At 38.3% G+C, this 15,400-nt stretch overlaps 1 protein-coding gene across 8 annotated transcripts in view; it reads right to left on the bottom strand.

The window, feature by feature from the left end:
* The window catches only part of DIAPH3 (diaphanous related formin 3), a 543,512-nt gene that overhangs the window by 229,186 nt on the left and 298,926 nt on the right, over nt 1-15,400 (bottom strand). For all 8 annotated transcript variants that reach the window (XM_081551708.1, XM_081551712.1, XM_081551711.1 and 5 more), the window contains one exon: nt 14,137-14,376. In XM_081551708.1, the coding sequence (XP_081407834.1) occupies nt 14,137-14,376 (240 nt within the window). The remainder of the gene's footprint in view (nt 1-14,136; nt 14,377-15,400) is intronic.

The raw sequence follows: 15,400 nt of genomic DNA, 5'->3' as shown, positions 1-15,400 counted from the left end.
AGGCAAGAGTACTGGAGTGGGTTGCCATTTCCTTCTCCAGGGCATGAAAGTGAAAAGTGAAAGTGGAGTCGTTCAGTCGTGTCTGACTCAGTGACCCCATGGACTGCAGCCCGCCAGGCTCCTCCGTCCATGGGATTTTCCAGGCAAGAGTACTGGAATATCCGTTCATAGAGCCACTCAAATATAGAAGCCTGGCTTTCACATGATTACTCTTACAATAGATTCAAATGCTACACAGGTCTCTTCAACATGGAAACCAAAAGAATGGTTCCTGGCACTTTAAAAACTGACTGATATGAACAGGGTCTCCTATTTGATGCCTTTTAAAAGGAATATAAGAGACAACATCCATCTGTTTTGAAATATTGTTCCTCAAAAAAATGACTCTGATCACTAATTAGACCAATGGCCACTAACATGTGTGAATGACCTGCTAAAAGATAACACTAAAACTGGCCTTTAACTAGTCAAGTTGCCTTGGGCAAGATATCAGACTTCCGATGCACACAAGTAAAATGAGAATATGGAACTGGACAGGAAAAGGAAATTCTAAATTTATCTCCCACTTCAAAAATGTTAAATATACATTATAGTGGACTTAAGAGATAGTAGATACTGCAAAATCTGTCTTAAAAAATACAAAGAAACCTATTTGCAATCTCAGTTCAGAAGTTATTTTTGCATGCTTGAGTCAGAATCTTTCAGTCTCAACTTTCTTATAAATTGAAGAAAGTGGGGAAAACCACAGGACCATTCAGGTATGACCTACATCAAATCCCTTATGACTAACTATAGTGGACGTGACAAATAGATTCAAGGGACTAGATCTGTTAGAGAGTGCCTGAAGAACTATGGATGTAGGTGTGTAGCATTGTACAGAAGGTGATGACCAAAACCATCCCCAAGAAAAAGAAACGGAAGAAGGCAAAGAGGTTGTCTAAAGAGGCCTTACAAATGGCTGAGAAAAGAAGAGAAGTGAAAACCCAAGAAGAAAGGTAAAGATAGAACCATCTGAATGCAGAGTTCCAGAGAACAGAAAGGACAGATGAGAAAACCTTCTTAAGTGAAGAGTGCAAATAGAGGGAAATGAAAGAATGGGAAAGACTAGAGATCTCTTTAAGGAAACTGGAGATACTAAGGGAACATTTTATACAAAGATAGGCACAATAAAGGACAAAATGGCAAGGACCTAACAGAAGCAGCAGAGATTAAGAAAAGGTGGCAAGAATACAGAGAAGAACTGTACAAAATAGCTCTTAATGACCCAGTTAACCACAGTGATGTGGTCACTCATCTGGAGCCAGACATCCTGGAGTGTGAACTCAAGTGGGCCTTAGGAAAAATTACTACGAACAAAGCTACTAGAGGTGATGGGATTCCAGTTGAGCTGTTTCAAACCCTACAGATGATGCTGTGAAAGTGCTGCACTTGTTATGCCAGCAAATTTTGAAAACTCAGCAGTGGCCACAGGACAGGAAAAGGTCAGTTTTCATTCCAATCCCAAAGAAAGGCAATGCCAAAGAATGCTCAAACTACCATACAATTGCACTCATTTCACATGCCAGCAAGATTATGTTCAAAATACTTCAAGCTAGGCTTCAGAGGACGTGAAAGGAGAACTTCCAGATGTACAAGCTGGATTTAGAAAAGGCAGAGGAATCAGAGATCAGGGAGATAGTGATGGACAGAGAAGCCTGGTGTGTGATGGGGTCACAAAGAGTCAGACACGACTAAGCAACTGAACAACAACAATACTGAATTCCTCTATTTCCCCACCTCCCTCTTTAAAGCAATGGCTGGAGAATACTACTCCTTCTATGAACTTCCAGCTCTTGATTGTCACCAGTGTACTGCCTTCCTCATACTCCGTTCATGTGAATCCAGATACATGGTCTGTGTGGAATGCTGATTAAGACAAGCACCTGAAAAGAGCTTTCTAGTTCTGTTTGTGATGTAACTAAATGGCCAGCTATTTCGAGAATTGAAATATATCAAGAAATGTCGGGAGGGAGGTGGGAGGGGGGGTCAGGATGGGGAACACATGTAAACCCATGGCTGATTCATGTCAATGTATGGCAAAAACTACTACAGTATTGTAAAGTAATTGGCCCCCAACTAAAATAAATAAATTTATTAAAAAAAAAAGACAAAAAAAAATAAAGATACTTTCATCGCGTGAACAAAAGTCTTAACAGCTGGAGCAAGGGCACTCGTGAAAGAGAGAGACCCCACCTAATCAGTAACCTCCCTTAGAGAGGCTATCGGCTGGCTGCCCAATTAAGTGCATTCTTATGTGGGTCCAGTACTGTGGTGCTCTCAGGGGACTCTTCCCAGTGTTACATGGCAGCCTGGATGTGAGGGGAGTTTGGGGGGAATGGACACATGTATATGTATGACTGAGTTGTTCTGCTGTGCCACCTGGAACTACCACAGCATTGTTAATCAGCTATATGCCAACACAAAACAAAAAGTTTTAAAAAGTAAAAAAAAAAAGAAATGTCTATGATCCAACATTAAGCAACTGGATCATTTTGATCTTTCCTCAAGAGTGAAAAGATTTGAGAATTAGAATTGTGGTATCTACTATGGGTTATGGCATCTACAAATTTAATAAATGTTAAGGATGTAGGCCAAACAGAGATTCAAATATTTAGAGACAATCATAAACTTACACACTAACTGAGGGAGGAGGGATCTATCCGGCTGTATTGTTGACATCAGCAGGTTAGCAACTCACATACAGGTCACCGTCTATCATTTGAAAATATACTCACTGAATAATAAATAAGTAAAAGTCTCCCATTCCTCCAAAATCTATACTTATCAAGAGACTTAAAAAAAAAAAAATACTCAAATTCCAAAATAAATTTGAAAATATACCTAATAAAAGATAAGAAGTTAAGAAACACAGAGAGTGACAATTTGTTCATGATGAATGAACTTATAAACTGTAGCACTAATAAACTACTAGTTGCTCTAAATTCCAGGACAGAGATTCTTTACTTCCTAACATTCTCAGGAAAAACTGCGCAATGCTGAGAAGGTATTCTTACTGCCTCAATTACTCTATTCCCTTCCTTCCTTCCCCCAAATCACTTTAAAAAAAAAACAAAAAACAAAAATATCCTTCCAGAAAGCACATGAAAATGTATGAAAGCACACCAAAATACATTTATCACAGTCTTCACTTACTTGATCAATATTTTTTTTACCTTTTGATACACATTAAAAACAAAAAGGGCACACTCTATTTATACTAATTATCCATCATACATAATCAGCAATTGAGCTAGAACCAGGAAAACTTGAGAGATGATGCTTATTTCATTAAAGAGAAAAACACAACTTGAGCATAGTCTTTCCCTTGGAAAGAAAATGAAGCTAAAATATCTGCTTTCAAACGTTATTGTTAAGTTTAAGAAATATGCTTTATTTAAATTGTCACTAACATTGCTTGACAGGATTCGTTTGGTATCACTGTCAAGAAATTACCTTACTGATGAGTAATCATTACTGTTAAGGAGAATTTCTTATTTATATATTGCTTCTTTAAGGTACATTTAATGTGCCGTAGATGTCAAATAAATAAAAAGATGGATGGAGTTTCTTCAGCCGCTCTGTTCATTCCAAACAAAATAATGTTAAAAGGAGATCCTGTAATAAATCATGGCCTGGTTGTCAGTTGGGATAGAACTCCTTTGTAGCTACAATGCAAGGTTTAGGAATATTTTTAAGGTATTCAGCACATATTTGGATAACATTTAAAGAATATTCCATTGTTTTAGTCACAAGGAAGAAAATACCCAAAATAAAAACTAAGCATCTTCTTGGTAATTTTCAGAATCCAGAGAACTGCAATCCCTTATACCCTGAATAATGAAACTTTTATCTTAAGAATAGTGTCAGATTTGGAACTGTTCCTCATTATATATGTTCCTGTACTTTAATTACATTACCAAGATGGCACTGACTCTTTAGATGTTGTAGACATTGCTGAACACCAGGAAAATGAAACAATTATGAGGGTCTGTAATGACTCCGCAAACATTCTAGAAGACCCTGCCTTGTGAGTAGTCTGAGCGCCGAGGACAGCAGCAGCCACTCTTACTTGTGTGGCACTTACTAGGAGAGAAGGACTCGCCAAACACTGTAATCCCAGCTAAGTGCTTACAACATTCCATCCCTATGAGGAAGCAACTGGTATGGAACATCGCGCAGCACATCCCAGAACACACAGCTACTGTGCAATAGAGCCAAGATTTATTTGACCCCACTTCTATGTGAATCCAAAGCTCTTAACCACTATAAAATACAGCTCCTCTACAAAACATTTAATCTACATTACAGTCCACGGGGTTGCAAAGAGTTGGACACAACTGAGCGACTAAGCGCACACGCACGCGCACACACACACACACACACACACACACACACACACACAATGCATCAAAAAAATCAAAATTCTCAAAAACACAGTGGATAAAAATAGACAATAAAAGAACACTAACGAATGTAATTTAAAATACTGAAACTCTATAACATGTTAATTCTAGCTTGGAAAGCCTCTATACCTCTACCCTGAAATCTCTTCTAGTTTTGAAAGCATGGCATTCTTTCTACTGATCTATCCATAAAATTAATAAAATGCTCCCTGAATTTTACCTCAAATGCAAAAGTGAAAAAAGTGAAAGTGTTAGTCACTCAGTCATGTCAAACTTTTTGAAACCCCATGGATTTTACCCTACCAGGCTCCTCTGTCCATGGAATTCTCCAGGCAAGATTACTGGAGTGGGTAGCCATTCCCTTTTCCATGGGATCTTTCCAACTCAGGGATTGAACTAGTGTGTCCTGCGTTACATGCAGATTCTTTACCATCTGAGACACCAGGAAAGCTCAAAGTCTTTCCATATTGCTAATAGGATCAGTGCTGACAAAATATGATACAAATATGGCTGAATGAAACTATACAGTTTCATCTTTGAGAGACCTAGCCAAGTATATTTACTAACATCATATTCCATCTTAAATCACCGGCAGAATAAAGTATTTAGTTTATCTTTGAAACAACATCTCTATATGTAAGTTACATGTACCCACATGTAAATGGATGTCTGAATATGAACTGCCAATGAATATATCATAACTGCTCAGTTATGAAGTCAAAAAGTCAATGTCTAGGTCCAAAATCACTAGGGAAACCAACTACAATTATAGAATGAACTATTCCCTGATATGTATAAATACATATTTAAAAAATAATCACTGTGCCAATTAAATTTTTCAAAGATACTGTGTATCTCTCCAAAATAAATGGAAATTTAAAATCTTAACATAAACAAGACGGTTTGCATCATCTATGTCACTGCCACAACCATTAACACATATAACAAAACTATCATAATGATTTTAAAGATAGGTAGAGATAAACTATATTAGGTAAAATAGTTATTACATAAATTTATGGGCATTCACATATAAAAATAACTCATACCAATGCTTAGTATTTTTCATTTTAAAATGACAAGAATTAAAACATTAAATAAGGAAGAAAATGCTTTCAATAATGTCAACTTCTATAATTAAACTAGATTTCTACCACATCCTCACAGACACACCATCTCTTAATTATGTTTGAAACATATTTCTACTGGATTTTAGTGAGCATTTCGGCATGAAAACCATTTTTGCATTTTAGTAAAATTTTATCTTGTTGGACTATTATATTGTTCAATGTTCTATTTACACTATCCCCTTATTCCACAAGAGGTTTTAAATAGATCAGTGTTCTTCAGTTAACATAAAGGGATCAAATACACTAATTTTAAATGGGCTTTATCCTGATTAATTTATTTAATTAACAGACTTTATATTTTAGAGCAGTTTCAGCTTTAAGACAAATTGGGCAAAACATGCAGATTTTCCATAAACTCTCTCCTCCACACACACAAATTCCTTTATCAATAACATTTTCCAGTAGTGTGATACATTTGTTAAATTGTATGTACCAATATTGATATTATTGATACATTATTATTAAGTAAGAACCAAACTTTATTTTGGAGTTCACTCTGTCTTCTAAAGTTGTATGGGTTTTGCCAAATTCATAATGTCACATATCTACCGTTACAGAGTCACAGGGAATAGTTTCATCACCCTGAAAAATTTCCTGTCCTCCACCTAATCATCCGTTCTTTCTTCCCTGTCCCACACAGCCTCTAGGAACTGCTGATCTTTTTACTGTCTCCATAATTTCGTTTTTTCCAGAATGTCAAAGTTGGGGATAAGAGTATGTAGGCTTTTCAGATTAAGTTCCTTTATTTAATATTATACATTTTTCCATGTCTTTTCTTGGGTTAAGAGAATACTTTCATTCAGATTTATTTATTTTTAATTTCAGAAATAAAGTCTGTCACTGTTTGCACTTTTTCCCCATCTTTTTGCCATGAAGTGATGGGACCAGATGCCATGATCTTAGTTTTCTGAATGCTGAGTTTTTAAGCCAGCATTTTCACTCTCCTCTTTTACCCTCATCAAGAGGCTCTTTAGTTCTTCTTCACTTTCTACCATAAGGGTGGTGTCATCTGCATATCTGAGGTTACTGATATTTCTCCCGGGAATCTTGATTCCAGCTTGTGCTTCCTCCAGCCCAGCGTTTCTCATGATATACTCTGCATATAAGTTAAATAAGCAGGGTGACAATATACAGCCTTAATGTACTCCTTTTCCTATTTGGAACCAGTCTGCTGTTCCATGTCCAGTTCTAACTGTTGCTTCCTGACCTGCATACAGGTTTCACAAGGGGCAGGTCAGGTGGTCTGGTATTCCAACCTCTTAAAGAATTTTCCAGTTTGTTGTGATCCACACAATCAAAGGCTTTGGCATAGTCAGTAATGCAGAAGTAAATGTTTTATTGGAACTCTCTCGCTTTTTCAATGATCCAACAGATGTTGGCAATTTGATCTCTGGTTTCTCTGCCTTTTCTGAATCCAGCTTGAACATCTGGAAGTTCACGGTTCACGTGCTATTGAAGCCTAGCTTGGAGCATTTTGAGCATTATTTTACTAGCGTGTGAGATGACTGCAATCGTGCAGTAGTTTGAGCATTCTTTGGGATTGGAATGAAAACTGACCTTTTCCAGTCCTGTGGCCACTGCTGAATTTTCCAAATTTGCTGGCATATTGAGTGCAACACTCTCACAGCATCATCTTTTAGGACTTCAAATAGCTCAACTGGGATTCCATCACCTCCACTAGCTTTGTTTGTAGTGATGCTTCCTAAGGCCCACTTGACTTTGCATTCCAGAATATCTGGCTCTAGCTGAGTGATCACATGATCGTGATTATCTGGATCATTAAGATCTTTTTTTTTTTTAATCTCTAAGCGCAGTGTTAAGGAGGAATCTGAGTCTGTCAGCTTCGGGGACAGGGAGGCTGACAGGTCAGGAATTCTGGTTTTGAGAGCGGTGAGAGGCCAGCACCCGAGCAGCACCCTGACTCTTCATGAACAAAACCCCCTGGGTTTCATCACTGTAACCAACGGATAATTCCAACAGTGACTGAGAAAACAAAGGTGATGTGAATAATTTATCAGAAACACTATTAGTAAAGCTAATTAATTATTTCTTGGAAAATGCTACAGATTAAATATGTTAATGAATGAGTCCGATAGAGTTAAGCAATCTAAGTAGTTTCACACTGCTTTGGAAGTCAGATTTTTCTCAGACTTAATTGGCTGGATGTGTGGCATTTGTTATCTTCAAGTCTTTGGCCAGAAACCGCTTTGTTTTCAAAGGGTGCCAAAACTTACTGGAGTGGCTTTCCAATCTGATAGCAAATAAAAATTCTTCTAAAATCCTTCTGAAAAAATGAATGCCGATGGAACAATGGATTTGTTTGAAAAGGTCTTTCTTAAAAATAACTTCACATAGTAAAGGAAAAGGTGATATATACGAGAATCAAGATTTCACAAAAAAAGATCGCGAGTGGTAACCTGTGTGACTGTGACAAGCTTGCAGAATATAAACACATGTGACAGGTAGAGGGATTTGCTTCCTGCTCTTCATAATCACTGAGACTCTGCTTTCTTGACCAGGTCCTGACAACTAACTCAGGACCCTGACCATCAGCGTATCTCAGCCCCACCGTGTCGCTGGGCGTCAGACCTCTCTCACTCATCTCCTCCCCTTTCCGAACAGTGCTCAGCGTGGCACCAAAGAAAAGCTGCAGTTTGGGGGAATATTTTCACCTCTAACCCTTAAGTGAGGAAGTAGAGTTGTTTCATCTTTGTTTTGCTCTCATATTGGTTAGGTTTAGCTTTTGCGTGTTTGTTGGTTGGTTGGCTCCAGGCCACCTATCAAGGATTGTTCATTCTGGGGTAAGTGGGGCAGACAAAATGATCCTCAGTTCAGTCTGAACATTAAAGATCACCTGTGGGATCTTTTTGAAGCTGCCACTCATCAGGATCTGCTTCCACACATGCTGCAGTACCTGACCCAATGCGAGGCTGACACATTGCTATTTGTAAAGGGTGCTGAGGGGTGAGAACTGAGGCCCTGAAGGAGAGCTGCACACACTTCAGGAGACCACTCACGACTGCTAGCAAAGGCACCAAAGAATGCGGAGACGAATCGTATTTCTAAAAATCCTCCCCATCACAGCTTCAGTGCAATTATCTGACTTTGGTTAGCCTATGCTTATAAAAGAAACATACAGACCAAATAAGAATTTCATGCGCTTGAAAAGATAACAGACAAAAATCAAACTGGCCTGCCACCATTGCATTTAATATCTAACTCCCATATCAACAGTCCCATTACTACGTATGCTTTGATAGCTTCACGTTTGAAATGAATTAACTGAACATTCTACTGCCACTGATAATAGGAAATTTCCTATAAGTGATAATATGGATAAATTTATAGATAAAACAACAGTGACTTTTTTCTGCAATCCCTCCCCTCTAACTAACACTGCATAAACTGATATAACTTATTATCATTGGTAAACTCTTCCAAAACTTATATTTACTATCCCAGTACAGGGAGTCAGTTTATTTAGCTACCTAGAACAAATAGCTCCATCATTCAATTGTACTAATTGGGATGATTTGTTATTTAGAAATCACACATTTTAGCAGACATCAGTAATACATATAAGCATGTTATAATCATTGTTTCTGAATTGACAACATCTTTTTAAAAACAAGTTAAAATCATCTCATATATTTGATATGGTGTAGAGTTTGATGGTAGAGTCAACCCCCTTTTTCTAGAATACTGACTTACCTGCCTCCACACAGGTTCTCTAAAATTACTAATTTTAGCATGAACAATATATACATTTTTCTAGGTGGGCATTTTCATCAGACAAGCACCTACCTAATTGCTGATTGGATTTCTAAGGATACAAATTTGCATTTAGTCAAGAGAAGGGCTGGATAAAAGAATGTAATCTCAAACTGCTTATTATCAAATGATACACGTGTACTCTTCAGTTATAGTAATGCTATCCCTAGTTTAAGCAAAACGATATAAGTGCCTTGCTTTCTGATGGCTTGGCTTTTTAAAAGGATAAACGTCAGACTATATAGAAGAATGGAGAGAGTGCTTGACATTTGTAAAATCCTCCAAAGATATTACTAAACTTTAGATAAATTTGGATAATAAGCAGTTTGAGATTACTATATTTTATTCAGGACCTGCAGTACTCTTGCCTGGGAAATTCCATGGACAGAGGAGCATGGCAGGCTATGGTCCACGGGGTCTCAAAGAGTCGAACATGACTTTGTAACTAAACAGCACCAGCAGCATCTTACTATGAGGGTTCTCTTAGAGTGTTACCCCGTAACAGGCTCTGAGTACGTATTTGCAAGAGACGGGAGTGGGTGATGGGGGCGGGGGGGAGATGGTTCTAAAAGAAAGATCTTCATGATACTGATTTTTTTCATTTGCTATTTTAAAGAGCACTGCTCGACATCCTATTTTCCATTTATAATGACATGCAGGCAAAATTTCACATGAAGTGCAGCCTTGGCTAATAAGAGAAATTAAAATATTTAGTTCACAAAGTCTCATGACCGTCTTCTGCACTTCACTATTTCCATCAGAAAGCCTCAAGCCTACCATCTACTTTAATTTACGCTTACATCTTAATACATTCTAGTCTATGGTTACTTTATGGCTCAAATTTTACTTTTATATTTATCACAGACCCTATCAAATCTTTGGGTAAAAGAAAGTAAAATCTTTTCTTTCTGAACTCATTTATTATAGTTGCTCAGTTCAGTTGCTCAGTTGTGTCCAACTCTTTGTGACCCCATGAACTGCAGCACTCCAGGCTTCCCTGTCCATTACCATCTCCCAAAGATTGCTCAAACTCATGTCCGTTGAGTTGGTGATGTTATAGTTTTATTATAATATAGTTTGTCATTATAATATAAATTATAATAGTTTATTATAGTTAGTCATCTCAATCACAGATATAAGCAAAGATAATATACTCCCTAAAACCAAATTACAATGCATATAGAATTCACTATTCATGTATTTATCTCTAAACAATGCAAAGTTAACAACTTAACTTTCCTCATACTTAAGCTAAATTTATAAAGCACACTTAAAGTAAAGATTTTGGATATAGAATATTAAATGGCATATAATTACCCAGCATGTTTGAACAGATTAAAATATTACCCTGTCTTTCTACTGTCAAACACATATGGAATTCCTTATATGGGGCTTATCATCAAAGCAAATGCTTCATGCTCAGTGTGAAAATTCAATCACAATTGTCAAAGATCAAGCTGCTACTTCTGATAACAGACATGATGAGATATCATCTTGTTCAATAAATGCTTTCAACCTGACATACAGGCTAATAAAAAATATGAAGTTGTAGTATTTATTTTGTTTCTTGTACAACAGAAGGCTCCTAACAGGGATGATCAAAATATCTAGTATCGTTGACCGAAAATATAGTCAACCCTATTACCTGGAGACAGATTAACAGGTTTATAGCTTGACTATAGTAAAATACTAGCAGGAAGCACTCTATTTGCAAAGGGTTTTAAATCATTATGCATCAGCAACTGTGTATCAATATGAAAGGATATCTATTTTCAACTACATAATAACACTGTCTTTACACAACACTGAATGTACTGCATTGTGCACTGTTATCCATTCGGCAGCTATTTATTCAGCATTTACTATGTACCAAGCACTACATGAGACAGTCCCACTTCATTAACCAGACCTAACCTCTTGTCTCCACCTCTCTTTTGAAGGAAGGCATGAGGGAAGGTATGTGGTCAGCTTCTTGTGAGCTGGCCATCATTCCGAGATACAAAATCTGAAGTTTCCACGTGTGGACTTCACTTCTCCGCCATCTCACCCCCGGCCCTGTTTTTCTTCCTTGGCTTCCCTTCTCAGGGGAAGCTTGAACTGGCAGTCTTACTTGCCTCCTTTCCCTTCAGCCTCCAAACTCATAATCACCATGCCCTCCCAATTCCTAGATGTTCCTTAAATGTGGACACTTCCCTCCATCCCCTCTACTCCTTTGCAACTACCTTAGTCAGATCTCCATCATCTCAGAGCACAGTGACCGTTTCATAGTGGACCCTCAAATATATGTAAAATATATAAAGAAGGCAGCTTCAATCAGATGCCTTTTAAGACACTGAGGTAATAGAGACTGTTGTTTGTGGTTTAGTCACTGAGTCATGTCTGACTCTTTTGCAGCTCCATGGACCGCAGCCCACCAGGCTCCTCTCTCCATGGGATTCCCAGCCAGGAATACAGGAGGGGGTGCCACTGCCTACTCTAGAAACTAGGGATAGGAAACACCAAAATCAGCCTGAACTCATTTCTCTTTTGAGCAATAGCTTCAAACATGTCAGTAGCAAGGAATTATCTTTGGCTCCTCCCTTTTTCCTTTTCCATCCCCAGCTATCTTCTTAGCTCCATTTCCCCCGGTACCCTCCTAGGTTACGTGACACAGGTCAGCCAATCACTGAGTCTCTCCACTATAACCCCCTAACCCAATGCTGTCCAATAGAACAGTGATGGAAATGTGCTGTTTATGCTGTCTGCATGTATGGACACTGACTCACTTGAAACATGCTAAGTGTGACTGAGGAATTAAATTTTTAAGTTTATTTAAATAGTAATTGATTGAAACTTGAAAAGTCCTATACAGCTAATGGTGACAGTACTGGAAGGTGCAGCTGGCCTTTCTTCCACACTGCTGCTAGAATTATCTTCCTGGAAGACAGATGATAATGTCACCTGACCTACAGAACTAATATGCCTTCATAAAGCCTTTACCATATGGCATGACACCTAAGCTCTTCACCACTGAGACCAGCTTACTATTTCATTTCTATTTTCTCCACTCCTCCTCCATCCTTTTGGAAAGTGTGAGTCGCTCAGTCATGTCTGACTCTTGGCAACCCCATGGACTGTAGTCCACCAGGCTCCTCTGTCCATGGAATTCTCCAGGCAGGTATACTGGAGTGGGTTGCCATTTCGTTCTTCAGGGGATCTTCCTGATCCAGGGATCGACCCCTAATCTCCCACATTGCAGGCAGATTCTATACCATCTGAGCTACCAGTGAAGCCCCTTCAACAATAACTGATCACTTGGTATACTCACACATGCCATGATATAACCCTTTATATGAACTGCTGATGCTTTTTTAGAACGCTTTTTCCTCTCAGGGAACATCTACTCATCCTTCCAGATCCAGCTCAAATTCCTGCTCTTCTCCGAGTGAGTAGCTGCCTTCCCTTAGTCCAGCTAGCCATTCTCTCTTAACTCTGCTGCAGTAACTTTAGTATACAGGTCCACGGAAATATTTAAGCATGCTTAATGGATCACATATGAAAAACATGAATTCCACGTATCCCGGGTAAATATTAATCATATATGTAAAATGAGATGATGAGGACAAGCGTTTTACACAAGAGTAAGTAAGCACTCTATAAATGTGCAGTTTTTAACACATGTATTATGAGTTCCATCTTAATACTTGCTAGGGATCTTCACTGAACATAGCAGGCTAAGAAAACAAGGAGAGAAGAATGAAAAGATGGATATGGGAGAGGAGAAAAGTTCGCAAGGCACTGCTACCAAAAGGAAGCATAAGCCAGGGGAATCGTGCAAGAAAAGCCATGAAAGCACCAAGAGATTAACTATTCAGTAACCCAAGCTAAAGCTGAACGTGTTTCTTGCCTCCCCTATCAAACTGGCAATAACAATAATCAAATTCCTTAATCAGGGAGTGTAGATGTGACCAGGTCAAGAACAAGAGAAGCTTTTCTTGTGCTGTGTAACTGAGAAGAATTTGTTGTAAGCAGATCAATAAAGCACTATTACTATGGCCCACTTCTTAAGACAGAGCTCTGCTATATAAAACAATGAATGGATTTGCTGTAAGAAAATTTAACCTACAAAAGAAACTGAAGGAAAAAAAAAAACTCTAAACTTACTAAATTTTCATCTCCTCCAACATTATATTTAAGTAGAAATATTTCAAAATCATTAAAGACATCTGAGTTATGTTTATTCCTAATATGACTTTCCTTTTATATAAAGCAGTCTCAATTTTCTTTCCCTTTAGTCAGCTTTCAAAAAATAAAAATGCAAAGAAACATTTAAATAGCCAAAGGTAAAAATTTTAGTGGCAATCACAAGCAATTCTCAATATATATATACTGTCATATGCAGGTATTTATATTGAATGAATATTAGGCTTAAATAATATTTTGATGTTCCATTTCATCAATTTGAGAAAGCATAGATTTACAACACAATTTTGCTATTAAACAAAAATCTTTCATTTGAATTTGCAGATCAGAAATAATTAATATTTGGATTTAGTTCGGAGGTTGAGTAAATTAGCTCAGTTCACTCTGGGTTTGGGTTGATGGTTCAGTATAAGCTATTGACAATGAGCACATCAAACTAAAGAATAAATAATGTAGTCAGGGCTGACATTTAAGAATAAGTGTTCAGAGGGAGGTGATATATGTATAATTATGGCTGATTTGCGTTGTTGTATGGCAGAAACCAACACCACATTGTAAAGCAATTTTCCTCCAATTAAAAAATAAATTGGAAAAACAAATAACAAACTCACTTTACAGAGAGAGCTAAGGTTAAATCCGAAGGTTTGTGCATTCCGGGAGCCAGCATTCATGTAGTTTCCCATTAGCAACACCAGTTCCAGCAACTTGCTGAAGCCCCTGCTCTTCTTGATCTCTTCGCAGGCAGCACTGACAGCCATGATGTCAGGCTTGATGTTGTTCACCTGCTCTTCAAACTGAAGCTTAAAGAGAATAGCACTGAGCCGTGGCCGTAGTCTCTTCACATTGCTCATCTGATTGAAAAGAAAATAGCAGATTTCCTTTAAAATGCATGGTATACTTTAGTACTGTGTGGCTGCAAGTAATCTGGAATGATTTATTGGTATGACAGTACGGAAGAAGCAATATGTCCCCTAAAACTGATAGCAGGAAGAGAGAAAAACCCTGCATGTTTTTGTGAAGAATCCAGAGTCATCCCTCAAAGAAAAAATTAACAATTTAAATGCTCGTTGAAAAGAAAGCTTCAGTTAAGTGACAAAGTTTAACTGAATAATAAAGTACATATACTTTTTAAAAAACCAATTTTTAAAAGGTAACAGGATACAGATGCAACAAATTACACAGCATTCATACATAGCACTGCTTTAATTTTTGATCAATACTGAACTATGCTGGGTCATATTTAAAACAGATTCAGATAGGTCTAAAGGGGGTTTGTTTTCTTCAAAGAGCAACTGTTGTCCACAAGAAGCCTGCTGGCTAACAGTGTGTGTTAGATCAAGGGAGAGTAAATAGGTCCCAGTTTTTACTGACTTCCCTCAGAAACACAGGGCCGCAGAGGGACCCCTGCCCAGGCTCGGGGCAGTCAGAGCTGGGAAGCCCGTGCAGGGCTGCCCCCGGCGGCAGCCACGGGTCGGCCACGCGCACGAGAGGCCCCGTCGGGACTCGGGCTCCTGTCCTGGGTGTGAGAGGGGCTGAGGGCATCACAAAGAGCAAGGGGCCAGAGGGCCAGCAAGCTCTGGCCTTCAGTCTGCCCCCAAACCACACCCGAGCAACACAGGAGCGGAGGAGCCAGAGGACTTGGGATGTACGCAGTTTAAGTTACACGTGAATTCTTTGACCAAACATATTAGAAATTTGAGACAAAACGGATTGATGGGGCAGCAGTAGCCAAACCAGTGAACTTCAATAACAACCATAAACATCAGCATTTTGAGGCAACGTGAGGGAAAAAACAGTGACAGGATATGACAGGATTAAAATAGGAGAGTTGTGTTTGTCACAGACCCTAAAGGAAAAGCTAAAAAAAAAAAAAAA

This window comes from Giraffa tippelskirchi, chromosome 12, assembly GCF_054371585.1.
Source record: "Giraffa tippelskirchi isolate mGirTip1 chromosome 12, T2T-mGirTip1v1.2.pri, whole genome shotgun sequence".
In the NCBI taxonomy this organism is placed as follows: Eukaryota; Metazoa; Chordata; class Mammalia; order Artiodactyla; family Giraffidae; genus Giraffa; species Giraffa tippelskirchi.
The sequence above is the reverse complement of the archived record's forward strand: the minus strand, read 5'-3'. Positions and strand labels throughout refer to the sequence as shown.